At 53.7% G+C, this 25,683-nt stretch overlaps 9 protein-coding genes across 11 annotated transcripts; 5 read left to right on the top strand and 4 right to left on the bottom strand.

The window, feature by feature from the left end:
- Positions 1–25: 25 nt before the first annotated feature.
- CAOG_00556 (phosphomannomutase) lies at positions 26–1,592 on the bottom strand. The gene is made up of 7 exons (XM_004365370.2): positions 1,504–1,592; positions 1,218–1,332; positions 947–1,023; positions 770–861; positions 584–683; positions 318–509; positions 26–233 (listed from the first exon to the last, which is right to left on the bottom strand). The coding sequence occupies exons 1-7, from the start codon at positions 1,570–1,572 to the stop codon at positions 129–131; spliced, it is 750 nt and encodes a 249-aa protein (XP_004365427.1). The 5' UTR covers positions 1,573–1,592; the 3' UTR covers positions 26–128.
- Positions 1,593–1,777: 185 nt separating this feature from the next.
- Positions 1,778–5,192, top strand: CAOG_00555 (hypothetical protein). Of its 3 annotated transcripts, none has more exons than XM_011271641.1 (5): positions 1,778–1,899; positions 1,994–2,099; positions 2,823–2,864; positions 2,981–4,447; positions 4,565–5,192. In XM_011271641.1, the coding sequence occupies exons 2-5, from the start codon at positions 2,037–2,039 to the stop codon at positions 4,916–4,918; spliced, it is 1,926 nt and encodes a 641-aa protein (XP_011269943.1). In that variant the 5' UTR covers positions 1,778–1,899; positions 1,994–2,036; the 3' UTR covers positions 4,919–5,192. The 3 variants fall into 3 exon arrangements, with proteins under 3 accessions (XP_011269943.1, XP_011269944.1, XP_004365426.1); XM_011271642.1 differs by having other exon boundaries at positions 2,981–4,333; positions 4,448–5,101; XM_004365369.2 differs by having other exon boundaries at positions 2,981–5,101.
- On the bottom strand, positions 5,173–7,684 carry CAOG_00554 (UDP-galactose transporter). The gene is made up of 4 exons (XM_004365368.2): positions 7,574–7,684; positions 6,870–6,987; positions 5,997–6,663; positions 5,173–5,828 (listed from the first exon to the last, which is right to left on the bottom strand). Exons 1-4 carry the CDS (start codon positions 7,650–7,652, stop codon positions 5,355–5,357), a joined length of 1,338 nt encoding a protein of 445 aa, XP_004365425.1. The 5' UTR covers positions 7,653–7,684; the 3' UTR covers positions 5,173–5,354.
- Positions 7,685–7,846: 162 nt separating this feature from the next.
- CAOG_00553 (polymyositis/scleroderma autoantigen 1) lies at positions 7,847–9,394 on the bottom strand. The gene is made up of 5 exons (XM_004365367.2): positions 9,288–9,394; positions 9,116–9,210; positions 8,935–9,014; positions 8,163–8,719; positions 7,847–8,009 (listed from the first exon to the last, which is right to left on the bottom strand). The coding sequence occupies exons 1-5, from the start codon at positions 9,351–9,353 to the stop codon at positions 7,866–7,868; spliced, it is 942 nt and encodes a 313-aa protein (XP_004365424.1). The 5' UTR covers positions 9,354–9,394; the 3' UTR covers positions 7,847–7,865.
- Positions 9,395–9,462: 68 nt separating this feature from the next.
- Positions 9,463–13,305, top strand: CAOG_00552 (Ddhd2 protein; the record flags this gene model as incomplete). Its single annotated transcript, XM_004365366.2, has 3 exons — positions 9,463–10,209; positions 10,300–12,044; positions 12,183–13,305. The coding sequence occupies 3 exons, from the start codon at positions 9,463–9,465 to the stop codon at positions 13,303–13,305; spliced, it is 3,615 nt and encodes a 1,204-aa protein (XP_004365423.2).
- Positions 13,306–13,471: 166 nt separating this feature from the next.
- CAOG_00551 (hypothetical protein) lies at positions 13,472–15,086 on the top strand. Its single transcript, XM_004365365.2, has 2 exons — positions 13,472–13,767; positions 14,595–15,086. The coding sequence occupies exons 1-2, from the start codon at positions 13,562–13,564 to the stop codon at positions 14,704–14,706; spliced, it is 318 nt and encodes a 105-aa protein (XP_004365422.1). The 5' UTR covers positions 13,472–13,561; the 3' UTR covers positions 14,707–15,086.
- Positions 15,087–15,368: 282 nt separating this feature from the next.
- On the top strand, positions 15,369–18,386 carry CAOG_00550 (ThiF family protein). The gene is made up of 11 exons (XM_004365364.2): positions 15,369–15,481; positions 15,677–15,780; positions 15,940–15,974; positions 16,070–16,198; positions 16,331–16,504; positions 16,579–16,661; positions 16,748–16,991; positions 17,112–17,399; positions 17,551–17,680; positions 17,808–18,018; positions 18,141–18,386. Exons 1-11 carry the CDS (start codon positions 15,423–15,425, stop codon positions 18,298–18,300), a joined length of 1,617 nt encoding a protein of 538 aa, XP_004365421.1. The 5' UTR covers positions 15,369–15,422; the 3' UTR covers positions 18,301–18,386.
- A 112-nt stretch (positions 18,387–18,498) lies between these two features.
- On the top strand, positions 18,499–21,425 carry CAOG_00549 (hypothetical protein; the record flags this gene model as incomplete). The annotated part of the gene is made up of 2 exons (XM_004365363.2): positions 18,499–18,959; positions 19,014–21,425. Exons 1-2 carry the CDS (start codon positions 18,594–18,596, stop codon positions 21,423–21,425), a joined length of 2,778 nt encoding a protein of 925 aa, XP_004365420.2. The 5' UTR covers positions 18,499–18,593.
- A 413-nt stretch (positions 21,426–21,838) lies between these two features.
- On the bottom strand, positions 21,839–25,309 carry CAOG_00548 (hypothetical protein; the record flags this gene model as incomplete). The annotated part of the gene is made up of 6 exons (XM_004365362.2): positions 21,839–22,868; positions 22,968–23,091; positions 23,180–23,278; positions 23,386–23,777; positions 23,939–24,292; positions 25,116–25,309. 6 exons carry the CDS (start codon positions 25,307–25,309, stop codon positions 21,839–21,841), a joined length of 2,193 nt encoding a protein of 730 aa, XP_004365419.2.
- Between the last annotated feature and the right edge of the window lie 374 nt (positions 25,310–25,683).

Here is a 25,683-nt window from a genome sequence, read left to right as displayed (position 1 = left end):
GTTTTGTTTTGAGAGACAAAAGACATGCTATTTGACATCATGTTTATTCGTGCTAGCATGGCAAGCAACAAAAAATACCAGTGCCGAGGGTGCAGAGTTCAGCACGTGGTTGACTGATTGGAGAGTGTCTACTTGAAGAACAGCTGATTGAGCTGCACAGCAGTATCGTCCGGGTTGAGAACAGTGTGGCCTTGCACCGAGCTGTGCGAAAAGATTTCATAGTCGTTTCCACCCTAGACGTATCAAATTCATTGAGACGTGTTGACACACAAGAAAAAAAAACCAAACAAGAAAAACCAACGCAGCTGACAGCTTACAGGACTGGTCTTGTCACCAAAGAAATGGATGGTTTTGAACTTTCCAGGCTCGAGATGGGTCAGACAGAACGTCTTGTCCCAGCCGATCGGGAAGACATCGATGCTGATCTGGCCTCCGATCGAGTACTTCATGCTCAAGTGCGCGAACTTTTCCTGCAGCGCCTTGACCATTGCTGCGCGAATCCCTTGTTTCTGTCAGATATTGTTGAGTAGTTCGAAATGAGGTGAGCCAAGGGTAACGCAGAGACAGTTTCAGGATTGCTCACGTTGTCAAGTTCGAAAAATTCAAGACGCTCAGCGTGGGTGCAGCCGCGACCAATCGGTGAAATGTTGATCATTCCTTGACGCATCTCGATGAATGTGCCACTGTAGGTTTGCAACAGAGTCAGCAAGCATACTTTGCAAAACCAACCATCGTTTTAATTTTTGCCGCCGTTTTGCGAGAACCGCACCGTTTCTTTGGGATTTTCAAGTCCGCAATGTAGCGCAACACAAAGTTCAGCAGCTCTTGCAGGTTCTCTTCGCCCAGAAACTTGACAACGGACTAAAAGTACAGGACAGGAACACGGAAAATTTGAGCCAAAAGCGCACAAAGCGCAGGCACAAAAAGGCGATTCTGTGGCTCATACCTGTGCTGGTGCGTTCTCACCATGCAACTTGGCCACGACGCCATTCTCGGAGAAGACGTAATCATAGTCCTCTCCAACTGGAATCGACGAGAATGACGGATGATCATGCCGCAAAATCCAAAATCCACCAAGCACGCATTGTCAGTGACCGAAACAGCGGGTTGGCAGCACCAAGGCCCCTCGCCTCTCACTGCTAGACACCCCCCACACAGTCTGTACACAACCGCTGGAGGGCAATCTCGGCGAGCCGTCACTCTCGGCGCATTCTTACTCGTCTTGGTATCAAGCTGTTCCTCAATCTTGGGCAAGTCCGAGCCACCCACAATGCCCACGTTGACGCGTTCCCGCAGCCGTTGCAGCAGCTGCTTCATTTGCGGCGAGATGATCTGACGTGCAAAAAGAACCAACAGCGCAAGAGCTGGACGATGAGCTTGCGTCCTCGAGCCAGACGGATTGTGCCAACTCAGCCTGCCAACGCAGACCCCAGTCACTGCAACCAGTCCTCAACAGCAAAACCCAACACAAGATAGAAACCACTTTCAGTCCGATGCGCTTACCAAACGCGATGGCGTCAGAGTTCCATCGACGTCAAACAGCACCAGCGTCGACTCGTCGCGAGCGGCCATGGTTGTAAAAAACAATTTTCAAGACTGGACCATTCCAAGTTGGACCGTCCATTGAAATGCGTGTACAATCAGCAATCAGTGGTTTGATGCATTGGCCAGCCCATTGGACATTGTTCATAAGCTGGCAGAAACGACTAAATCTTGATTACAAAACAAGAACCAAAACCAAAACCGAAAAAAAAAAAAAAAAAAAAAAAAAAACCAGTCCAGATTGTTTGTATAATTTTCCTTTTTTTTTTTCTTTTTTTTTTGGCCACTTTGCGCAGGCTTTGTGATCATTTTTTGTCGTCGTCTGGTGTTGCCTGCGATTGACTCTGAGCTTGGTTTGTAAGAGCAGCGAGCAAGGCGGCGGAGGAATGGAACTGAAGCGTGTCTGTGTTTTTGACTTGGCTCACTATCGCCTTTGCTTTGCTCACATCAGAGAAAGGCCGCTGATTTTTGACTCCACTCTTTTTTGTTAACCAATGCCTGCCGCTGGACCTGCCGCCGCCACCGCTGCTGCCTCGCGTGCCAAGCCGCCGCCGAAGGTAGTCTGATTTGCAAAACTGCCAAAACACCAAAAAAAAAAAAAAAAAAAACCCAATTCTGCTGCATTCTATCGGTTGCATTGTGGCGCTGCTGCTTGTGCGACACCTGATGCTTGGCTCGCCCACCATATGCTTAACTCCCCGAGTCATTCTGGTGGCAGGATGCCCATGTGAAACGGGCAGCCCCAGCGTTTGCTTTCTGCGGTCTGAATGGCATCTTTTTTTTTTCATCTTTTTTTTTTTTTTTTTTTTTGTTTGGTTCGTTCTGCTCGTCTCTTCCTGCTTGCTGCCTGGGAGCCCTGCGTCGCGCGCAGAGGCACATGCAGTGATTCCGTTGCACACGCGCGTGAACTGGCTCACTCGTGCTGGCAGTGCCGGTGACAGTGACTTTGTTCGGTATTGTGGATTCGCTGAATCTGGCGAATTGCACAACTTTGCTTCAGACGCTCGCTCGTTGGCAAAGTGTCGACCACAACCCATACTCGAAGCAAATCATCAAATCGCTTGCTGTGAGAGCACCCGCGGCGCACGGTGCTTCAGTGGCACCCAACCACAACCACCACCACTACATAAAAAAAAAAAAAAAAAAAACCAGCTTCTAGTTTGGTATTTTTATTATTATTTGTTCCATCACCTCCCTCTCGCACACGCCCGCCTCTGCGAAATGGTTCACTCATTCGTCATTGACTTTTGTGTGTGCTCTTCCTCCTTTCCAAATAACAGCAACAGGCTTCGGAAGTAACCAGCGAAGAAGACGCTTTGGCGGTATGTCGCTGTGTTTTTTTTGCTTTGCTTTTTGGTTGCTCTGCGGTCATCATTCTGCCTACTTCGCGCCATGCAAACTCATCTCCACCTTCTGTGGTATGCTCAACCACTGGCAGAGCCTCGATGGCGCCATCGCCAGTGGGGCCGACGCAAAGCTCGTGCGACGCACCTCAATGTATACCGCAGCCAGCGTGTCCAACAGCAAGCTTGCTGCTTCCACCATCACCAGCACCAAGGCGCAGGCTGCGCTGACGGCTGCAGCAGCCCAGGACCAAGCCAGAGAGACGGAGAACTTTGTTGCAATGCGCGCACGCATGGGCACCGCGACCAACACTGGCGGCCAGCGGCAAGTTCGCGACAAAAAGTATCACTTTGCCGCTGGCTCGAACATGGCCGTTGAAGTTGACATGAAGCAGTGGTACCGCCTCGCATCGCGCGCCGACGATGAGAAGGTGCTCGAAATGGTCAAGAAGGAGCCGCTGTTGGCTCGCATGCACGATCCCTTCTTTGGCTACACTGCGCTGCACTGGGCCGTCAAGTTTGGCAAGGCGGACTTGGCGCGTCGCTTGCTTGCCCTCGGCTCGGATTCCAACGCCCAAACCAAGGGTGGATTCACGCCGCTGCATTTCGCCTGTGCGCATGGCTACCACGAAATTATCAAGTTGCTCAAGGAACGCGGTGCGAACGACCTCATCTCTGACAACGCTGGCCGCTCGCCTTGGGAGGTGATGAGGCAGCAACGCTACGAGGTTGTCACTTCGATTGTGCATGATCCGGAAGGTGTCAAGCGCGCACACGCCGCCGCCGCTGCTGCTGCTGCTCAAGCCAAGGATGGCTCCTTTGTGCCCGACCCGACTGGCGCAAGCTTCTCAAAGAGCCTGTCCGTGGACGAATCACACTCTGGAGCGACCATTGTTCGCCGGACCAGTTTCACTCGTACCAACATGTCTGGCGTCATCAAGCCAGGCGGTCTGTCCATCCAGCGCTCGGACGACGCGACGGGCAGCCACAACAACTTGGCCGCGCCCGGCACTCTCCATTCTGGCGGCGGCAGCACCAGCAACCTGCACAAGCCGGCACGCCGCGCGCCGTCCATGGAGCAAGAAGGAGGTCACGCACTCAAGAAGGGGCAGTCCATGAAGGATTTGATGGAGACGTCGTTCGAAGACTCCAATCCCGTCGACATGGTCCAGCAGCGCAAAAACGTCCTGTCGGGCCGGGCCGAAAACGACTTTTCGCCATCCAGCGGCCTGTCGACATCCAGTCCGAATCTGGCCGTGGCATCCGATGCTCGCAGCCGAACCGGCTCGACCAGCGCGCTCTCGCAGAGCCGCGAGCGCCTTCCGTCTGCCGCTGCCCGCATCGGCGGCTCTGCGACACCTCCTATTACACCGCAGCCCGACCAAGCCGCTGAAAAGGCTGCTGCGGAGCAGAAGGCGGCCGAGGAAAAGGCGGCTGCTGAAAAGAAGGCTGCCGATGAAAAGGCTGCCGCCGAAAAGAAGGCTGCTGATGAAAAGGCTGCTGCTGAAAAGAAGGCCGCTGATGAAAAGGCTGCTGCAGAAAAGGCGGCTGCTGAAAAGAAGGCTGCCGATGAAAAGGCTGCTGCCGAGAAGAAGGCTGCTGCCGAGAAAAAGGCCGCTGCCGAGAAAAAGGCCGCTGAAGAGAAGGCCGCAGCTGAGAAAGCCGCTGCTGAAAAGAAGGCTGCCGATGAGAAGGCCGCAGCGGAAAAGGCCAAAGCTGCTGTCGCGACACCTTCAGCGACGCCCGAGCCGAGCAAGGATGCTGCAGCAAAGCCTGCGACAGGAACACTCTCGAAGACCACGTCAAAGACTGATGCGAACTGGATGACGCAGACGAGCGACTACGAGACGCAGCTCCAAAACAAGCTCGAAGAGGAACTCAAGAAGAAGGCGGAGGCCGACGCCCGGCGGAAGGCCAGCCGCGTTGTGGCCGCTCAATCTAGCGTGGAGTTGCCGGAAGACGCCATTTCGTGGCGTGGAAACAGGACGCGTCCCAAGCGGAATACGGACAAGAACGCCGACAAGTTTGGTTAATGCACTGCGCTGTAGTGTTGTGTGTGTGTTTGTTTTTTGTTTTCTTTTTGTTTGGTTGTGTCGTTTGACTTGCAATCTTTCGACACTGCCATCCCCTTGTGTAGCTTTTGAGTCGTGCTTTCGCTTGCTCTGCATTCTCCCTTCAGGTGTTTGGCTTTGCGATCAATGTGACTTTTTTTTTTTCGATTCTATTTCGTTTTGTTTCCTGAGGATGCAATGGTCGCTGACAAGTACGTACTGAAGAGGATTGTGATGGAAGGCATTATAATTTAAGAACAACCAACACATAATCAGCAAATGCGGGACAAGAAACATAGCAAAGGGGTCACAAATGCATTTGAACAGAGATCCGAAAAAGCAACAAACTTAAAAAAATCAAACAAAGCCAAACACAAAACAAACACAAAAGCAACGATGCGCTGTCTGAGCGCAGGCGTTATTGTTGGTTGGAATCCTTTGCCACCACAACAGGCAGTGTCGCTGGCTGCGGGGATTGCACGGGATTTTTCGCATAGAGATAAATGGCCAGCGAAACAAAGCCAATGGCAATCACCGTGTACCCGTCGATCGCAAAGCCAAAGAAAAGCCACGACAGCAGGGCCGTGAAGATGAGCTCCAGGGCACTCGCAAAGACCTTCACAATCGAATCGAGTGTCTTCAGGAAGAGGGAGGTGACAATGCCAATCAAGGCATTGTTGAGAACGATTGGGAAGACTCGAATCGAAAAGATGGCAGCGACATTCTCGCTGCTCACGGCGTTGCCAAGCTGGCCAGTCGCGGCAAGCACAAAGACGTTAAAGATGATGGAATTCAGGTACATGAAGCTGTTCTGCAGTTGAACGTCCATGTCCGAGCCGAGCGACTTGAGCAGGTATTCGTTGTAGACTCCCGCAAAGCACGAGCAAAACACCTATGTATGCAACGAGTTCATAAACGAAACAAAAAGGGAACAGATCGAATAAAGCGACCGTTAGCACGGAACCCTTCTTGTCACAAGCCAAAACTACCAAAACCAAACAATCGACAAAACAAACAAACAAACAAAAAAAAAAAAAAAAAAAAAAAACACCGCCGTTACCTGAACCAAGATCAATATGAAAAACACGTTCAACAGTGAACTACGATCGCCGCTCATGCTGGAGAGCAGGTCGGACATGGACCAAACCGAGCCATCCGCCGTGTCAAGCGCCGCCTCCACCTTTGCCAGCTGTTTCTGTTGTTGCTTGGTGCCCACATTGTCCGGTGTATCGAGCGCTGCCATTGCAACGATGCCATTCTGCTGATGCGGCGCTGGACCACCGTCTTCGGGTTGAGCGAGTCGCTGAATGGGCGCCGGGATGTCGCCTTCGTCGATGCGTTTGAACCTGCGCTGGCCGATTTCTGCCTCAATCTCTCGCACCCCAACCTCATGAAGTCCGCTGGCACCAGTGACCAACGGTTGCGGGAGTGGTGCTGGTTTGGACTTGTGGCCGTTGCCCCATTCCTTGACGACACAGCCGGTGGTCAGGATGAAGAGGGAGATCCACTGCATGCGAGACAGGCGCTTTCGGAAGAGGATTTGAAAGACGACGCCGGTGACGACGACTCGCAGCTGGAGCAGCAAAAAGTACGAGGTCGGATCGTAGTTGGACAGATTGACAAACGTCAGGTTGTTGTACAAGCAGTACAGGAAGGCCGGGACTGTGTAGAAGAGGAGCATGCGTCGGTGTTTCTTGGCTTCCTCAAAGTACCGCTTGAACGAGTGGCTACATGGGCGCGAGCAAAGCCAGACCAAACAACAGCAACATCAACAACAAGCATGAGTAACAACAACAATAACAAGCATAGAAGTAAAGCACGTCGATGTTGAGACCAAAGAAATTGGGGTCCGTAGCCCTGCTGTTGCTGTTGTCTGCTCCCTCCCTACGCCCCCCCCCTTTGTATTGTTTGTTTCTGCGTAAATCTACAGTACCTTCGCACAAACAATCCGATGGCAAGCAGCATCTTGAGCAGCTCGGTCAGTAACACGACGGTTGTCATGTTGTAATTGTAACCGTTCTGCGCGTTCTTGGAAGCAGTGATCAAGAGTCCTGCATTGTTCACAAGCAATTCATTTGCAGAGTTGATTGTTAGTCATTCCACTGCTGTCTGTAGGGCAGACATTCGTGCGAGACAGAGAGTGCTGTCGTGGTGTGTGTTGTTGTGAGAACTCGGCTCTCAGTAGTAAGCGCTCGCTCGCGTTGCTGCTTGTTTGCCCCCCCCCCCTCGGCGTTTTGCCCGCCTTCCATTCAAAGCGTCCAGAAACTGACAATCAATCGAGAGACACTTGCTACACATTCGACCAGACGCCGGTCTCTTGCTCCTGACGTGAGCAAACCTCACCCACGACCACGGTTTCAAACAGTTCTCTGAACTCCACGCCAGACCAGACCTCACTCCGAGCCAAGCCATGCAGAGCGTTCAGCTGCAACAAAAAAGCAACGAAAGCTCTCCACTGGGTTGTCCTCTCTTCCCCGGTGGCTGGACCCGTGCGACCGAGAAGCCTTGTTGCAAAACCAGCCACCGAGGACCAAAGCAGCGAACGTGGCGTCGAACCCCCCCTCTTCCCTGACATTGCATTCAGTGCATCCAAGCTGCAGCTCGGACAGATGGAAGCACAACAGAAAAAAGACTCGCCTTGATTGATAAATAGACCCATGTAGCTCACAAAGATGACCACACTGAAGGTCGTTGGAAACAAGGCTGTCAACCCCATCGTGCTGAGCGCTCGTTCTTATTCGCGAGATGGACTGAGCCCCCGAAAGGCTGCTTTAGCATTGAGATGGAAGAGTTGCAGAGTTTGAGGGGGGGGGGAAATTGTGCACATGGCAGAATTGCTTGATCCAACATGAAATGAGAATCGAACCGGGAGATGAGCGCAAAACATTCGATGGAAGTCCAGTGCAGACATTGTCATCACAAACTCTGTTTATTGAACAATCGATCCTTGATACTCAAAGATGGTCGACTTGTTGGACTTGGCCGCAGCAGGAGCTTTGCCTGCTCGTCGATTTGCCCGCAACTGCTCTTCCTCGTCGATCGATTTTTGTAGCAGCTCCGTCATCTCCGCGACCTTGACGTCCGGGGAAGAAAAGAAAAAGAAGAAATAAAAACATGAAGGGCACGGTCAAAGCGGCATCCAGTCCAGTGGTGGCACAACAGAACGAACAGGAATGAGTCACAACACAAAATTCGCGTCGGTACAGCAGCGTTAAAACCCTCTCACCTTGATAGCAGCAATCTTTGTACACCGCGAAATCTGAGAAGCGTCGAGCAGGACAGAGCCATGCTTGTGGACTGCGCACACTTCTCGATGAATGTTCATGGCCACAATCAGGTAGCCCTCTGCAACGCGCTCTTCCTGGAAGGTCGGATCGACGACCATGTGCTCGCCATCGTCCAAAAACGCAAATGTGACGCAGAGCGGCATGTGGTGAACGCTGAGGGGCAGCGGCTCGCGCTCGCGCACGTCGTGGATGATGAGGTTGCCCGCAACCGACTCGTCGCCAGAGCTGAGGGAAGGCATCGAGACCTCTGGCTTGCGGAAGTGGATCAGCCCTGCAAGCGCAGCCATGCACAATGCGTCGCTCAGATTTCCGTCGTGATCCAGCGCGTGCAAGTCCACACGAATGTTCCAGACCGCTTCGCCGCTAATCACGCAGAGCGAGGTCGTGTCAATGGCATTCGAGTCCTTGACTACTCGCTCGACCATTCTGGACAGTTCGATGGCTTGTTCTGAAGGCCGACCCGGTTCGAATGCCGGGCTGGCCATCGGCGAGAGTTCTGTTCCAATGGTACAGGTCAAGGGGGGTCAGCATCGAGTGTGTTGAGTGTGCATTGTCGGTCGGTTTCTCTCCCCCGCCACTCGGCTGTCGAGTGAGGGCATGCAAGTACAAGAAATGGGGCTCCAAGACTTTGTTGGTCTGTGGCTGACAGGCAAGAGCAGCGCGAATCAACACGAACAAGAGCGCCACGAGGATCCGCATCGACAAACGTACCGACGTTAAACTGCACTGCGCCTTCAGCAGGGCGATCTGGGAATGGCTTTGTAAGCTCACACGAGACTTGTACCATGACTCTTTGTTAGGGAGATAGAGAGAGACAGAGAGAAGGATGGAAGGCTGAGCGGAGGGGCCCATTCAAGAAAGCTCCAAGCGCGCTCTGTTTCTGTTGCTTTACCTCGTCCGGCCCAGCTGGACTTCGACGTGACCTCGCTCTGGCTGGTAAGCAATGCGAATGCGGCGAAAGTCGTAAACCCCGCGGCCATCGACGCGCTGTTCTCGAGAGCAGCAGCGGGGAGTGAGATTCGACGCGTTCGCTTCCCCCCTCAACAGCAGCTCTCGCCCCTTACCAGACCGCTCTTCATTGCGCCTTGCACAAACGAGCGTTCGTTGTTTGACAGGGGTGTGTCCTTCATTGTGTGCAATAAGAAGAATAAGGAATGAGAATACAAAAATAACAAAAGGGAGACTGTCAATCTCAGAATCTCAGTCAGTCTTCCATTTCATTCGTTACAATTGTTCTCAATGGCACACGACGACCCGACGACGAGTGCAGTTGTGGCTGCTTCTGAAGCATCTACCACTACTACTGACCGTGCGCTGACGGAGGTGGACAGCACTGTGATGACTCCTGTGGAAGGAGGAGAAGGAGACGGCGATGTGGCGGCGCGCGCCGATGACGACGCTCTCACTTCTACTCAGGCTGATGCTGCTGCTGATGCTGATGCTGCTGCGGCTGATGCGGCTGATGTTGCCGAACACCATGGCGTCGTGTCGAGTGATGACGGCGGCGGCGTCCCGACAGAGGCGGATCACAGCGCGTTGGTGGCGGATGACGATGTTGTCGCTTCATCGTCCTCGTACCACTCTACCGTCGAGCAGACCGAGACCGAGGTAGCCGTGCAAGACCCAATCACGATGCAGCCACAGAGCCAGGCGCTTGATGCCGACCAACAGCTGTCCAACGCCGAGTCAGCAGACACGGAAACGCCAACAGCACCAGTCGCTGCCGCCGTGCATGCCAAGCCGGCGCGACCCCCTCCGCCAGTCCGAAGCCAACTCCAAACGCCGAGTAGTGCAGACCACGCAGCTCATGACGTTCATGCTGCTCAGAGTGCTCCTCCTGCTGCAGCTGCAGCTCCGAGCAAACTCAACATGATTCACAATTGGTTTGGAAAATGCTGCTGCGCCCGCCGGGGCAGGCAGTGGCACGTCTGCCCCGAGCAACACTGCGCATGGCAAGACCCCAACTGTGAGCAGTCGACCCCAACTGTGAGCAGTCTACAGGCATCCATCGTCGTTCCGGGCAGACCGGTGCCCAATCGTCCCGTTGCCGTTGCTCCTCCCAGCGGTGCACCGCAGCACCAAGCAGCCTATGGGTTTCGTGCGCCAGTTCCATCGAGTGCGCAGCAACACCATCCTCCCCAGCACCCCACTGGCTCATCTGCGTCTGCTACTCCCGCTGCTTCTTCTACTCCTGCTGCCCCTGCTGCTCCTGCGACTGACGCTGCTGCTCACGGACTGGCTGCGACATCTTCGACAGTTTTCTACTCGCCACCCCGCACGCCCGTCAAAGAAACAACAGCCATTCAGGAGCTGACCGAGTCTCAAGTACTGTGGTTTGTGCAGTCCGAAGACCGCAAGAAGTGGCTGCCCTTCTCGCAGCACGACTCGTTCAACCTCGAACGAGCCTATCGCAAAAATGGACTGCACAAAAAGCCCAACCCTGCGCGTAGACCTTCGTCCGTTGGTGGAACGCCAACCTTGCCGTCCGCCTCACCACCCACGACTGCTCAGAAAGATCCCCACGCCGGCGATGCCACCCCCGGCAAGCCAGACTCGCCCAGTTCGACCTCACCCACCCCCGCAGCAGACGACGACAAGGACGTGCTCGTGTCCGTCCGCGGAGACTTGTTTGAAGTGAACTTGAACCAGCGCACCTGCTACTCGATCTATTGGACCAGCGATGCGTTCGACGTCTTGCGCGGTACCTGGGCGCTTGTGGCCGGCTCTGGCGTCGAATGGGTCCCATGCAGCGAGTATGACGCCGAGGAAATTGAAACGTTGTATTCCTGCAAGCCCTGGGAAGCCCATACAACACCTCCTGCTGCACCTGAGCCCGGCCATCCTGGAATCGATGCTCCGGTGCCACAAACGTCCAATGCGAACGCTCATGCGTGGGCCTCTGCAGGTGGCAATGGTAGCGACGATCTAGCCGCTCCGATGGCGGCGCCAACTCCGACATCCCACCCGGCCCCAGCAACATCAGCGTCCCAGCAGGCCCCCGCTGCCCACTCGAGCGCGGCAGCGCCTCCGCTGGTCGAGCACCCACACCCCCTGTCTGACAACCGGCGATTCATCATCTTCTATTCCGAAGGCGACGTCGTGCTCTTCCACAACGATGTCACTTCCAAGGTCACGCGCGCAATTGGTCAGAACATTGGCGGCAGCGACCGCATCGGAGGCACCCAGCTTCGCCGTGGCTTCCGCGCCATGGACGAGGCGCCGCACGACTGCAGCACATCCAGGGACCTCGAGTGCAAGCCAGTGTCGCACTTGGTCCTCGTTGTCCACGGCATCGGCCAAAAGCTCGAATACTGCGACATCATTTCGAACGTGGCTGACTTTCGCAATGCCGTTGCATCCTTTGCCACCAACCCGAGCCTGGCAACACTCGCCGACTCTGCCCTGCAAAGTGTCCTCCCGAGCATGCTGCGGCCAACGCCAGGCGGTACCCACACCTCCGATGCCATCAACGAGCTGACCAAGCACGTGCAAAACACACAGCACGAACTGCAAAAAGAGACGGATTCGCATCCCTTGTCCAAGTCACCATCGCCCAAGTCGGACGCCAAGAGTGACTCGAAGCACGGCTCCGAGCCAGCATCGGCCTCCACCGAGCCCGTGTCCCCATACTGGCTCCAGGAGCGAGTCAAGTTCCTCCCGATCGAATGGAGATCTGGCACGCGATGGGACGGCGGCCTGAGTTCGACCCAGCCGACCATGGATGTGCCTTCCGTGGATGAGCTGACGCTGGAGGGTGTTCTTCCCCTTCGAACGATTCTGAACAACTCAATGCTTGATGTTCTTTATTACATGACGCCGCGGTGAGTTTGGTTGTTTTGTTTGGTTGTTTGTTTTGTTTGTTTGTTTGGTTTGTTTGTTTGTTTGGTTTGTTTGTTTGTGCTTTGCTTTTGGACTGTCCATGTTCTTGGCCCTCACAATTTTTTTCTTGCAAACTCCAGACACCACGAGACCGTGATTGCCCATTTGACGGCGCAGCTGAATGCTGTCTATGATCTGTTCACTGCCCGTCACCCGAATTTCGTTTCCAACGGCGGCCGCGTGAGCATCATGGGACACTCTCTGGGCAGCATTCTGTCGTTTGACATTCTGTGTCGCAAAACAGACGCACTCCGGAATGCCAGCGAAGACACGACCGAAACTGCTGATGATCTGTCGTCGGCTGCGGCCTCTGGCGGCAACAACAGCAAGGCAGTCGCGCCTGAAATCGCAATGACCCCGACCGACTCCACGGGCAATCTCGCCGATCTTGCTTCCAGTCCTCGGCCCAAACAAAAGCGCCGCCAGCAGGGTGGCAAGCGCAAAGGGACCGCGTCGTCGTCGTCGGACAATGCCGCGCCCATTCTCACCGCGGCTGCCGAACGAGCTCAACGGGCCGTAGATGGCGATGACAGCGAAGATGGCAAGGACGACACAACTACCACTACGACAACTGCAGATGATGCAGACCCACAGCTCAACTTTGATGTGGACCACTGCTTTTTGATTGGCAGTCCCGTTGGCCTGTTTACCACGCTGCGCGGCCGCCGCATTGGTCACAACGAGGGCGATTGTTTCCCGGCATGCCGACGACTCTACAACATTTTCCACCCGTACGATCCCGTTGCGTACCGAATCGAGCCGTGTCTCTCGCGCGAATTTGTCGATTACAAGCCCGCGCTCGTCCCGTACCATCGTGGCGGCAAGCGCTTCCACATTGACATTCAGGAGAAGACGCAGTCGTTCAAAAACTCTGTCGCGTCCGTCATGTCCAAGTTTTCGTCGGTCAAGCGGTTTTGGACCCGCGCGCCAGCTGCCCCGGCCGATCAACCAGCATCTGGAGGCACCGGGGCGACTCCTGGCAGCGCAGACAGCACCGCCGAGGCCAGCGAGCCTGGGCCCGAGTCGTATTCGCCCGCGCAGCGCCTCATTCGCGAATTGTGCGAAGGCGGCCGCATGGACTGGCAACTGCAGGAAAGCACCATTGAAAACCAGTACCTGTCCAGCATTAGCTCGCACCTGTCCTACTGGGGATCGCTTGACACTGCCTTGTTTGTTCTCGCGCGCATCTGCTCCAAGGCCTAGAGCCGGATTGAGTTGTTTTTTGGTGTTTTTGCAGGGTTTGTGTTTTGCTTCTGCTTCTTCTTCTTTTTTTCTTTCTTGCCGTGTGATAATTTCTACCATGTTGACGTTCAGCCTTCATTTCGATTCATGCAACCCAGACTAAAAAAACCGAAACAACCCAAAAACAGCTCACTCGTCCTTTTTGTTTTCGAAACCGAAACAAAAAACTCTCTCAGTTCAGTTCAGACCTCCGATCCCCCCTCATCAAACAACAACAATGTCTGCCCCTCGCGTTGCATTCCAGTCGCACGAAAAGACCGGCAAGGACAACTACTTTGTGTTTGTCGAGAGCTCGGATGCCGTGAACAAGTGGCGCAAAGACAAGTCGGTGGCCCTCGTCGACGTTGTCATGAAGCACAGCGTTTTTGTTCATCGCGGTGACGTGAAGGGCGAGGCGAGCACTCCAACCAAAGCCGACCTCGAGTAAGTGCATTTTGATTTATTCCTGCGCTTTTTTCGCTTGTCGCTCGCTCTCTTTTCGCTCCCTCTCTTTGTTGAGAGGGACTCTTTTTGATCACGAACAAAAGTGGGAGAACGAAGAGAACGAAGAGAACGAAGAAAAAAAAAATAAATAAAAATAAAAAAATTGCGATCTGGGCTTTAAAATTCGAATTTCAATGTTGTTGGATGATGAGATTTGGATTGTTTTTGAAGGCGAGATTGGTGCTGAACGCTGCGTCGCGCGTTGCGTTCTGGTAGGGTTTGCTTGAACGCATCGCACCGAACACATTGATGACTCTTTTGAATGTGACGCATTCGTGCATCAATGGCGAAAAAGGAGGAACACCCAAAATGAGTGAAAAACAAAAAAAAAAAAAACAATCGAATGAAACGAGCTTTGAAGGTGTGTTGCCAAAAAGGCACTGTGTGAGAGCAATGTCGATGGTTGTATGGCCGAGCTAGCCAGCTGAGAGAGACAAAAGATAGAACGCGCTGCAGTGAAAGCCTCAGACAACAGGGCTGGAAAAAAAAAAGTCAAAAAAAAAAAAAAAAAAAAAACGACCGAAAAATTTGGTTACGCAGTTTTGAGTCATCATCTCAAACATTCACACTTGAAGTGCGATCACCTGTTGGTTGGGCGTGTGGGCTGGATTGTGTGCGTATGAGAACGTGTGCGAATGCTGCGGATGTGCGCTTGCGGATGGATGGAGCGCTTCATTGTAAAACGCGTCAAATCGAAGGGGGAAACAGAACAAAACGAACAAACCGAATTTTTTTACTGATCTTGATCCTGATCGATTTCACAACAGAACTGTGTTTGGCTCGTCCAATGAAACCGCTGCCATCGAGTTCATCTTGACCAACGGCAAGTTTGAAGGTGGCCATGAATCCAAGCACGCCAGTGGCTTTTACAGCCGCTAGAGCGCGACACGATTTCGCCAAAAACGACGCACAATCAGACTTTGTTATTCGACTTCCACCGCTGGCTCACTTTCACTCTGTGCTTCCTTTCGTCACGCCCGGCTACTGCATTTTGATATATTGCTACAATGTTGCATGATCGGCTTGTTGGGTTGTTGTTTGAGGCCTGCTCTGTAGATCCAGTAGATCTATGGTTTGTGTGTCTGCGTTGTGTGGATTTGATTGTGTGCTCGTTGTGTGCTCGTTGTGTGCTCGTTGTGTGCTTGTGGCGTGGATTTGATTGTGTGTATATATACTCGTGGCTTTCTCGACATTGCGAGAGACGGCCAAAACGAAAACAACACTGTTGTCCAATATTCACTGCAACCTTGATCCCTCCATCGATTCGCTTCATAAGGTTGAGCAGGCTCTCAGGTCGGGACAAGATCTGCATCGCTGCTGATTTCTAGTGCATGTAGATCTACAATATGCAATACAACAGGCAGCTCCACAAGTGGCAACAGCCAAATCAAAACCCTCGATCCAGAGTCGAAATCCACGACGACTCGCACTGTAAACTCTTCAAACAAGCCTCATCCGAATCCTCAAACCTCTACGATGAAGGGGTTTTTGCAAGTAATCCAACTTCAACCCAAGCTCGGTCGACCTCGCTCGGTCTCAGTCATTTTTACGCGCCTTTTTTCTTCTTCTCTGCAGTCGAAGCCAATCTTTCACAAATGACAAGTGCGAGCATGATTGTTGATCGCAAGACACAACGCTACGACCGTCAGCTTCGGTACGCGGTCTCTTCGATGAGTGATTGAGCTTGAAGCTGTGGTTCTTGGTCGCTCAGCTTTACGCCTTACGTGCTTGTGTGAGCGTGCTGACTGATTGCCATGCCGCACCCCACCCTCCAATTGCATCTGCCACATTCTATCTATGCTTTGTCGTCCAATGCTCTCGGGGTGCTCCCTCGCTGCTGCTGCTGCAGCCTGTGGGGCGACCACGGCCAAGCTGCCCTTGAATCCGCCCGCGTCTGTCTCATCAACGGCTCGGCCACTGGCACTGAAATTCTCAAAAACCTCGTCTTGCCTGGTGAGTGTGTCCGCATGCGTTGCACGTCCACGCTACGGCTGGACGTTGCGTTGAACTTTGGCTTGCTGTCTCGTCACACAACGTTCACTTTGATACTCGCCGTCATTCTCGTTTCTCACCTCCGCCGCAATTCGTTTTGTCATTGCAATGCCGTATCAGGAATCGGATCATTCACCGTCATTGACAGCGAGAAGGTTGGTGCAGCTGCGACGCGGCTACGCTGCAATGAGGTCTGTGCTGACGTGAACGTACTCTCACTCTCTCTCCCCTTCTCGCTCTCTGTCGATAGGTCTCCGGAGCCGACGTCGGCAACAATTTCTTCTTGGATGCCGACAGTATTGGCCAGTCGCGCGCCCGAGTCGTCACCGAGTTGCTGCAGGAGCTCAACACGGATGTGTCTGGCAACTTTGTCGAAGAGGTTTGTGCTGCCTTCACATGCTCAAACGTTTCCCTGATCAACATTCTTCCTTGCCCATGCATGGCTCACCCTGTTGCAAAACAACAACACAATCGTTGATTGCCATCTGAATCGACATTCGCCACCCTACAGCCTCTTCAATCGTTGCTCGACAACGATGTCGAGTTCTTCCGCCCCTTCACCCTCATGATTGCGACCCAGCTCTCCTCAAAAATGCTGGCGCGGGTCTCGGAGGTGTGTGTCAAACTTGGCATCCCGTTCCTTGCTGTGCGCTCGTATGGCCTGATTGGCTACCTTCGACTTCAAGTGAGTTTTTTTGAAACTCTCCCTTGGATGCCATTCGAAGTGCACGCTCATGTTTGCCACACTCTCCATTCCAGATCGGAGAACACTGCGTCATCGAGTCGCACCCCGACAGCCCGATGGATGATCTGCGCCTGGATCGCCCGTTCCCAGAGTTGCTGTTCGTCCCCGACCTCTATTTCTGTAGCATCCCCTCTATGCCGCATTCAAAATGCTCACTTGCCCCGATCATTCCCTGTTGTTCAGGTCGTATTTACAGCAGATTGACTTTAACACGCAGGATGGCTTCCAGCATGCGCACATCCCGTTCCTGGCAATCCTCTTGAAGCATCTCCTCGAATGGAAGGCATCGCATGGCGGGTTGCCGCCAAAGACGAGCAAAGACAAGGACGAGTTTCGTGCTGAAATTCAACGCGCGCGACGCATCAAGGAAGACGGCAGCCGAGCCGAAGAGGAAAACCACGATGAAGCCATTACTCACGCCACCAAGGTACACACTCCTGTCAATGCCCGGTGTGACTCGTCCTCTTCTGCTATCTTTGATCTCTGGAGAATGCTTTTTGTTTCATTTGTTGCAAATGTTCTAACTGCTCTCGCATCCGTTGGCTAGGCTTGGCATGTGTCATCCATTCCGTCGGAAATCTCAGCCCTGTTCGCCGATTCCAACGTCGACAACTTGACCGCCACATCTTCACCATTCTGGATCATGGTGCGCTCGTTGCGCGACTTTGTGATGGCTGAAGGCGAGGGGTTGCTTCCCCTCCGTGGATCAATCCCCGACATGGCTGCCGATTCCGATCGATACATTCGACTGCAGCACGTCTACCAAGAGCGCGCCAAACACGACGTGGCTGCATTCACGGCACATGTGCACCGTCACTTGGCTGAGCTGGGCCTGGTGAGTTTTTTTTTGTTTGTTGCCTTCTGTTCTGCTTCACTACTTTTTCGTGCCAAACCCTTCTCGGGGACCTCTCTCATTTTTTTTTTCGTTTTGGTTTGGCGAATGTTCGTCTTGTGTTTTTCGATCGTTTTTGCTTGTACTTTCTCAGCCCCTTGGCACCATTTCGGACGACGATGCCAAAACTTTCTGCCGAAATGCGCCCTTCCTTCGCGTAATTCGCGCCAGACCGATTTCGGACGAGCTAGCATCCGCAACCAGCAAGCTCACCGACACCCTGAGTACGTTCTAGACGCGCGTGATGCTCCAGGAAGTGTCGCCCTTGTGGAACTACACGTTTTGATGTCGACTCATTCTTTTTTGTATTCGTTTTTTATAATTATTTTTTGCGGCCTGCAACCTCGACAGACTTCCACCTCGAAGACCCAGACAGCTCCGTTGCATTCTATGTCCTGCTGCGCGCTGTTGATCTCTTCTTCGAAGAGCATGGCCGCTTCCCTGGCGCAGGGGACGACCAGGTGGAAGAGGATATCGCCCCGCTCAAGCAATATGTTGTGGGCCTCCTCACCGACCTTGGCGTGTCACAGCATGCCATCAAGGAAGAGTTGATTCACGAAATGTGAGGAATGGAGCTGCATTTGTGCGAGTGAGCGAGAGGTTGCGTTTCATTGTTTGTGCGACTGACCCGAGAACGGCTTGTTTTGTGGTTGTTTTTGATTTCCTGTTGCTCCCTCCTCTCAGGTGCCGGTTTGGAGCCGCTGAGCTGCACAATATCGCGTCCATTCTGGGAGGCTTGGCATCTCAAGAAGCCGTCAAGGTGATTACTCGCCAGTACATTCCCTTCAACAACACCTTCCTCTTCAACGGCATCACCTCGACCTCTTCGACGGTTGAACTTTGAAGTGCGTGCTCCTGTTTCTTGCTGGGTGCATGTGTGTGTTTTCGTGGCAATGTTGAAACAAGTTACATCCAAATTTCACCAGTCACGACTTTCAGACCAGCGAAATTCCAGCATTCGCTTGCTTGAGACATGCCACAGTCATTTCAACCTGCTTCATCCAACGTGCATTGCCTTTGTGTTGTGTGCCAGTCTGAGTCAGTCAACCTTCGTCTCCAAGTGACACATACGTCGTTGTCGTCGGTTTTTGTTGTTTTTCGCTTAGCTGGTCAAACCTCCGTCTCGCATTATTGCCAATGCCTGCCGAGTCGGACAGCAACGCGCCCAGCGCCAGTCACCCGCAGGCGACGCGCGTGACGTCCATGCCACTCATGCAGCGGCGGCAGTCGTACCAGCCGGCGTCATTGTCCTCAGCGTCGTCGTCGGCGTCGTCGCTGCCTAATCCGGCGTCGCTTCTTCCGACCGCCAGTCCGCCGTCTGCCGTCACGTCCAATCCACTACCATCTGCAAGTGCGACCTCGATGCCAATCCTGTCGCCAGCCGCAGCGCTCGCTCTTGCTACCCAGCAGCAGCAGCAGCAGCAGCAGCAGCAGCATCCTGTGGCTGGTTCGCCGTCTCCACTCGGCAGCGGCGGCGCCAAGAAGACCCTCCGCCAGCGAGGCGTGAGTCACAGCCTGCGACCATCGGTGGGGCTGTTTGGCACAACGCCACCACAGGCAGGGTCGCCGCTCGCCGGGTCGCCGCTGGCCCTGTATGGTTCGACGGGAAACCTGTCACAGCAGCAGCAGGATTCTCAGCGGCTCGGCTCGCCCGGGTCGTCCAGCACGACGAGCCTCCAGTCGCTGTCCAGCTCGTCGAGCAGCCTTGCAGGAATATCCTCCTCGGGCATGCCTCCGTCCTCGCCGACGGCCGTGGCGCAGGCTGCTGCTGCTGCTGCGGGTGGGCGAGGCGCCAATGCGAACGTGCTTCGGCGATCGTTCGCTGGGCCGTCACTGTCGCTCAGCCACCAGCTGCAGGCGCTGTCATTGAGCTCGCTCAGTCAAGTGGGCTTGCCGCGCACGCCAGCATCTCCGACAATACCTCTAGCGTCGGCGTCGGCATCCGCGTTGCCTGCATTCGCACCCAGCGCCGGCTCGCCTGCTGCTGCAACAGTTGGACGCTCGCGACGTGTGTCCATCTCTCTGGCTGGCGTGCGCTCTGGCTCGGTGCTGAGTCGTAGCATCAACATTACGAGCGAAATGGAGGCTGCGGGCATTCTGGACGATGTTGTTGAGCCAGAAATGCTCGCGTTGGACCATCCCGTGCTCACACCTTTCGATGCGGCAGGGGTGGATTCGGGGACAATCTCGCCTCAAGTCGCCCTACGCAAGCTTCGCGGCAACACAGTCCCGTATTCAACAGCGATGCGGCTTTGGGGTGAAGAGCAGACGACACGGCAGGAAGTCTGGGATTCGACCGAGATTCTCGACGCCACAACAACGACTACAACTACAACCACAACAACAACCACGACGGCAACAGCCACAGCAACCGCAACAACAACGAATGCCACCGCGTCCAATCCACGACGCCCATCTGCCTCTCGCCTGAGCCAAATCTCTGCCAGCCACACAAGTAACAACAGCGGAACTTCCAGTCCTTCAAGCGCAGGCCGCCAGCCTGCTCACCTACTGGACGCTGCTGCGCGTCGGTCCTTGTACCAAAACAGCCGGACACGATCCCCACCGAGCAATACTGCAGTCGCAGGTTTGTCAGCACGCCCTCGGAAAACCACGAGCGAAGATTCGCAGTCGAGCGTTAACAGCGATTTTATGCCCGAATCGCACGACATCCGACGCGCTTCGTCTCTCCTAAAACTGGCTGCCGCGGGCGCTGCTAGTATTAATAACAGCACCTCCTCTGTCACATCGGAAAGCTTCTCGAGCTCTTTTACCTCCCGCAAGACAGTCCATCGCGTTATTGCAGACTTCCGTGTCCTCGGCGTGTTGGGCCATGGCGGTTTCAGCTCAGTCTATTTGGGAATACACGAGGCGGATGCGAATCGCAAAGCGGCCATCAAGCTCCTGGCCGAGTCGCGCAGAACAACGCAAGGACGTGACGCGTTTTGGAAGGAGCTCTATGTCAATCTACAGTGCGAAACACACCCCAACGTTGTGGCCATGATGGAGCCAACGTGTCGGCTACGAGACGGCGCAGTTGCGCTCTTTTTCGAAGTCTGCGACAGTGGCGATGTGTTTGAGCGGTTGGCAAACGGCATTGTCGACGTCGATCACGTTCAGCGCTACTTTACCCAACTCCTCTCCGCCGTTCAGCACTTGCATGCCCGTGGAGTGGCACACATGGACATCAAGCCTGAAAACATGTTCCTCACAGCCAACGACTCGATCAAACTGGGCGACTTTGGGCTGTCCGTGTGCATCGAAGACGGCCCGGCATTTGGCGTGCGCGGAAGCTCGTGTTACATTGCGCCAGAGGTGGTTGCTAGCTGCAGCCTCGAGCTGTACAGACTCTTTTATGGGCGAGACGCCACGCCCCCGCTCGTGTCCCTTCTCCAACTCACACAGACGCCGTCCCCGGCTCCTCCGGCGCTTGTGGAGCTGACGGTTGACCAACGCATAGTGTACGACGCCAAACACGCCGACATGTGGTCTTGCGGCATTGTGCTGTTCCTCCTCATTGTCCAGAACATGCCGTGGCAAAGGGCGCACCCGTGCTGTCCTCGGTTTGCCAACTTTATCGACGGCACCTATCTGACCGACAATCCCTGGGATTGTTTCCCAGATTCAATCTTGCGTCTCTTTGCCTTGATGCTTCAAATTGACCCATCGCAGCGCGTTTCTGCCGACCACGTCCTGGTCTACTTGAGCGACCATCCTGATATCTTTGACGCGTTGGACGAGGATATCGATGGCGAGTCTGACGACGGCTTGAGCAGCGGATATGGCCCAGCTGAAACCGACACAGACCCAGACCCGCGTACGCCCTTGGGGACTTGCGCAGATTCGTCGCACAATTTGGAGTGGTTTATCAACGACCACTTTGCACGCCTTGACGAGAACGATGCGTTTCCTACAGCGGAAAATGGTCTTTTCCGTCAAGAGTCGCAGTTGAGTAATGCGTACGAGTAGTGCCAGCGTCCAAGTCGAACACACTGACGTCGTCTAGCTTTACGAAGAGCACGGTTGAACAAGTGCTGAATTGATCACTGGAGCCAAATACAAACCTGCTCGGACTGTCTTTTGCGCAAACTGAAAACACTCACATGGGGAGAGGGGGGAGGTCCATTCAGGGAATTTTCGCGTTTCAAAAGCTTGACTTGGTTTATTTTCGAATCAACGGATGAGCGAGATGAACGACACAAACAAACAAGGACAACAGGCAAAAAAACCAACAACAACAGCAACAACAACGATAACAATCACGAAAAGAAAAAAAAGCATGACAACGACAACTGTTAAAAAAAAAAAAGCATGACAACGACAACTGTTGGTCGTTGAAAACCCGGTCTTTCGAACCGGTTGTTATTTTTGATTTTTCTGCTTTAATGTGTGATGAGGCGGACGTTGCCGAGCTGACCCATATCCTGGGCAAACTCGAGACGCTGACTGATGAGATCGATCGCCTCACCATCAAACGTGTCGTGTTGGACTGCAATAAAGTCAATGCGCATCTTGGGGTAGATGCGATCGAGCGTCCGCACATTCTCTTCCAGTCCGGCAGGCACTGGTACGCCGCGAGCGTGCACGTGCACAATTTGAAGCCACATGGTGTGTTCGTTGTCGCGCACGTACATGGCAGCCTTGTTCATGACGGTAATGTCCTCCGTCTTGGCGAAGAAGACCATCTTTTGCGACTTGATGGAACGCATGGCCGAGATGCATGCATCAAGCGCCCATTGGGTAGGCCGCCAGAAAAAGATGAGAGGATGGTGCTTGATGTTACGAAGGAAGCGCAATAGGAGCTTGAGCACAAAGGTGCGTCGGAGCATGATGATGACCGACATGACGGCAACCGAGTAGTACAAAAAGAACCACTTGACATTCTCGACGTTGAGGAGAATGTTGCCAACGAGCGCAGCACCAACAGCCGACAGGGCAAGAAGCACGCCGAGTTTGTTTGCGTGGACTTTGCGTTGCAACTTGGAGCGCGAATACTTGAGCAACAGATTGCCGACAGCAAACAAGCCCATGACGACCAAAAAGCTGAGCGTGTAGATGCCCGACAAGTCAAGCAGGTTGCCGTCGAGAATGAGATACAAGGACGTGCACAGCAGGAAGAAGCCAATGATAATGTAGTGATTCGAGTGCGTGAAGCGGTTTGTCTTGGCCAGCACACTGGGGAGGCAGCGATCGAGCGAAAGCCGGCGAACGAGACCGGTGATGCCGACATAGCTGGTAAACACACCGCCCATCAGGACAAGCGCGGCGTCAGCCGAGACGAGCTTCTGCAGCCACGTGTACGAGGAGGGAACCATTGCCAAGAGCAAAGCATTGTTGCCGCCGCTCGTGCTCGTGCCGTTCGTGGATCCCAGAACGGCGTCCTTCAGATCAAGAGTGCAGAGCGACAGGAAGCTGCAAAGCGGCGAAAGAAGACAAAGAAACGCGTGTGAGCACTCGTAGTTGGCTTGAAACAAAAATTGAGAAATCGTTGAAGCTGAATCCGTTCTGTACCTCAAGGTCGGGTTCAAAAGACCCACAGCAATCCACATGTTGCGCAGAGTCTTGACAAACACGCCCGGCGCTTGCTCTTCCACGTAGTTGGCCGAGGTCTCGAAACCAGTGATACCGAGCATGGCTATGAAGCAGGAAAGCACTGTGAGTGTATCTGCGGCAGCAGCAACAAACAAGCAAGCAACAACAACAAAACAACCAGCTCTTCAAACCTGCGCAAAAACCGTAGAAAATGGCATTGCCAACATCCGGGTAGGGAAAGTCGGGATCCGCTCGGATTTCCCAGTTGTGAGAAAGTCTCTTGAAGCCATCTGATCAACATCCCATATCAGGTCGAAACGAATGAGTCACCAAACGCTTTTTTGTATGTTGTTTTGCAAAAAACCAAGCCAGCGACTGAAGGACGAGGCGCTGTTACCTTGGCAGGCATCAACAAAACAGGCGACAATCAGAATCGTCAGGGTGAGGAGATGGAGAATAAAGATGGTCACGGCGACAGGAGCAGACTCTTTAATGCCCATCAAGGTGAGGAGGCAGAAGATGCCCAACACGCAAATGGTGCCGACCTTGACGTTGGTGTCGCTGTACAGACCGATGAAGTACTCCATGGAGGAAGCCGCGCTCACTACAGCCGTGCTAATGTACGACAAGATGGTCAAGCACGCTGCCAGCGCGGCAAGCAGCTTGGTCGATGTGTTGAGCAGAACAGAGTACGTGCCACCGTTGACGGGCAGTGCCGTGACGACCTCTCCATAGATGGAGCGGAAAAAGTACAGCATGATGACGACCAGAAAGAGGGAAAGCGGTGCCCTGGAAAGAAAAACAAACAAGCGAGCAAACAAGCAAACCAAAGCAAGGATTGTGAGCATGGAAACAAAGGAGGCACAATCAAACAACAACAAAAACAACAACAACAACAACAACAAAAAAAAAAAAGCATGAACCGGGTTGCGCATGTCATGGCAACTCACCAAATACCCGCATAGTAGGTGCAGATACCAAGCGTGTAGAGACAGCTACCAGTGATGTCGTTGCCAGCAATGGCAGTGGCTGCGAGCTGGCCGAGCTTCTTGTGGGCGGATTGCACCGCGCCACCCAGCAAAGGGATGGTGACATCGTTCGCCTTTTCGTCGCCAGCGCCGCCATCGCCCGAAGGTGCCGGCTTGCCACGACCCATCAAGCCAGCATCCTCGTCGTCGCTGTTGATGTTGGTGCTGTTGTCCGCGCCGTGGTGGCTGACCGATGTTCGGGTTGGCACAGGCGATTGGGCGAACGTGTATGTCAGATCGTTGATGCGCTCGGCGACGCCGCTGCCGGGCCACTCCCTGTGACACAAATTTGCAAGTGAGTGAGCGAGCGAGTATGCATGTGTGTGTATGTGTGTGTGGACGAGTGAGTGGATGATTGCATGAGTGATCTATTCAAAAAAACAAATCCGCGACCGACCACGCGACATTGTTGTTGGGGTTGCTCATCCCTCCAACGTCAAAACAGACGGTCGGTTCGAACTCGCCGTTGATGCAAGAATAAGAGATTGAGTGAAATGGTGAGAATAAGCGGGTGAGTGAGCGGGAGAGGGAGAGTGAGTGAGTGGATTAACCGAAAAAAAAAAAAAAAAAAAAAAAAAAAACGAAAGACCGCAAAACGCACCGAAGCTCGGTCGGAGAGGGAGAGGGAGAGGTGTTGGTTGGGCTCGTGCTCGTATTGTTCAATAGATGGTAGAACAGAGTGGCTCGCTCTCGTTGCGGTTGGCAGAGCGAACAGGCACAGACAGCGAGAGAGAGAGAGAGAGAGAGAGAGAGAGAACGAGAGCGGCAAGCTTGACGAGTGGGACGGTTTTAGCGCGACACATGCACGCCCCACTCACTCGCTCACTCGGTCGTCGACCGTCCTCGGGCACATGAACCCGTGCTCAAAGCGTAGTTGGGGAGAAGAGAGGAGAAGGACAACAGAGCGGCGTGGATCACACGAAACAGGGGACACAAAAAAATAAAAAAAATAAAAATAAAAACTTCCACGCAACTGTAAACTGTCGCGCCACACGAGAGCGAGGGCTGGTGGCTCATGGCGCCGGCAAACGGCGGAAAACACAACCACGATATGGAGGGAAGAAGCAATGTGAGATGGAATCAAAAAAACAAAGCGTACCAGTCCTGGACGTCCTCGGGCATGTGGGCAGTGTCGACAGCCGTGTGGCCGAGGAGCAGCAGCGAGGCCGACGACCCGACGCGCTGCGGGCGACCACCAGGAGAAAGCGCCCCAGTCGGGCCGACGTTGACAGAGCCGGTAAACGAGTCCGTGGGCGACACGGCACGATCGTGCAGTGCGTCAAACTCGGACATTGGTCAGGGTGGAACGAAAACGAAAACGAGAAGAGAAGCGAAAAAAGAAAAAAAAAAAAAAAAAGTTGGACTGCCAACAAAAAACCAAACACCAACCGTTCTGTGCTACACCCAGTCTAGATTCGATGGTGACGGAACTGCTTGGCTGGCGATCAGCATACATGCATTCTCTTTGCATCGTATGACAATACGAAAACGACCTGCTGGAACAATCCTCGCAATGTGTACAGGTCTACCGTACATTGCAACATTGGGACGCTCTCACACGATCTCCGCCAAGCTCGGACGCATCAATTTGGGTTTCGAATGGCGAACCAAAAACAACAACAAGCTCAGAACCAATTGAACGCTCGTTTGCGTCGAATGGTGGACTT

The sequence above is a fragment of the Capsaspora owczarzaki genome (genome assembly GCF_000151315.2).
Source record: "Capsaspora owczarzaki ATCC 30864 unplaced genomic scaffold supercont2.1, whole genome shotgun sequence".
NCBI classification, from domain to species: domain Eukaryota; class Filasterea; order Ministeriida; family Capsasporidae; genus Capsaspora; species Capsaspora owczarzaki.
Note: the sequence above shows the minus strand (reverse complement) of the source record. Positions and strands in the feature narration are given on the sequence as shown.

What these genes read in the sequence shown, in the direction of transcription:
- CAOG_00556 (XM_004365370.2), bottom strand. Translation starts at nt 1,572, where the DNA reads ATGGCCGCTCGCGACGAGTCGACGCTGGTGCTGTTTGACGTCGATGGA. An exon ending in ACAGCTTGATACCAAGACGA is followed by an intron (nt 1,024 to 1,217) that starts GTAAGAATGCGC and finishes CGTCGATTCCAG; the next exon opens with TTGGAGAGGACTATGATTAC. An exon ending in GTGAGAACGCACCAGCACAG is followed by an intron (nt 862 to 946) that starts GTATGAGCCACA and finishes CTGTACTTTTAG; the next exon opens with TCCGTTGTCAAGTTTCTGGG.
- CAOG_00555 (XM_004365369.2), top strand. Translation starts at nt 2,037, where the DNA reads ATGCCTGCCGCTGGACCTGCCGCCGCCACCGCTGCTGCCTCGCGTGCC. An exon ending in GTGCCAAGCCGCCGCCGAAG is followed by an intron (nt 2,100 to 2,822) that starts GTAGTCTGATTT and finishes TCCAAATAACAG; the next exon opens with CAACAGGCTTCGGAAGTAAC. An exon ending in GCGAAGAAGACGCTTTGGCG is followed by an intron (nt 2,865 to 2,980) that starts GTATGTCGCTGT and finishes AACCACTGGCAG; the next exon opens with AGCCTCGATGGCGCCATCGC.
- CAOG_00554 (XM_004365368.2), bottom strand. Translation starts at nt 7,652, where the DNA reads ATGGGGTTGACAGCCTTGTTTCCAACGACCTTCAGTGTGGTCATCTTT. An exon ending in GGGTCTATTTATCAATCAAG is followed by an intron (nt 6,988 to 7,573) that starts GCGAGTCTTTTT and finishes TGAACAATGCAG; the next exon opens with GACTCTTGATCACTGCTTCC. An exon ending in TCATATTGATCTTGGTTCAG is followed by an intron (nt 5,829 to 5,996) that starts GTAACGGCGGTG and finishes TTGCATACATAG; the next exon opens with GTGTTTTGCTCGTGCTTTGC.
- CAOG_00553 (XM_004365367.2), bottom strand. Translation starts at nt 9,353, where the DNA reads ATGAAGGACACACCCCTGTCAAACAACGAACGCTCGTTTGTGCAAGGC. An exon ending in GCGCAATGAAGAGCGGTCTG is followed by an intron (nt 9,211 to 9,287) that starts GTAAGGGGCGAG and finishes TCTCGAGAACAG; the next exon opens with CGCGTCGATGGCCGCGGGGT. An exon ending in CGCAGTGCAGTTTAACGTCG is followed by an intron (nt 8,720 to 8,934) that starts GTACGTTTGTCG and finishes CCATTGGAACAG; the next exon opens with AACTCTCGCCGATGGCCAGC.
- CAOG_00551 (XM_004365365.2), top strand. Translation starts at nt 13,562, where the DNA reads ATGTCTGCCCCTCGCGTTGCATTCCAGTCGCACGAAAAGACCGGCAAG. An exon ending in CCAACCAAAGCCGACCTCGA is followed by an intron (nt 13,768 to 14,594) that starts GTAAGTGCATTT and finishes ATTTCACAACAG; the next exon opens with AACTGTGTTTGGCTCGTCCA.
- CAOG_00550 (XM_004365364.2), top strand. Translation starts at nt 15,423, where the DNA reads ATGACAAGTGCGAGCATGATTGTTGATCGCAAGACACAACGCTACGAC. An exon ending in CCATTACTCACGCCACCAAG is followed by an intron (nt 16,992 to 17,111) that starts GTACACACTCCT and finishes TCCGTTGGCTAG; the next exon opens with GCTTGGCATGTGTCATCCAT. An exon ending in GAAGAGTTGATTCACGAAAT is followed by an intron (nt 18,019 to 18,140) that starts GTGAGGAATGGA and finishes CCCTCCTCTCAG; the next exon opens with GTGCCGGTTTGGAGCCGCTG.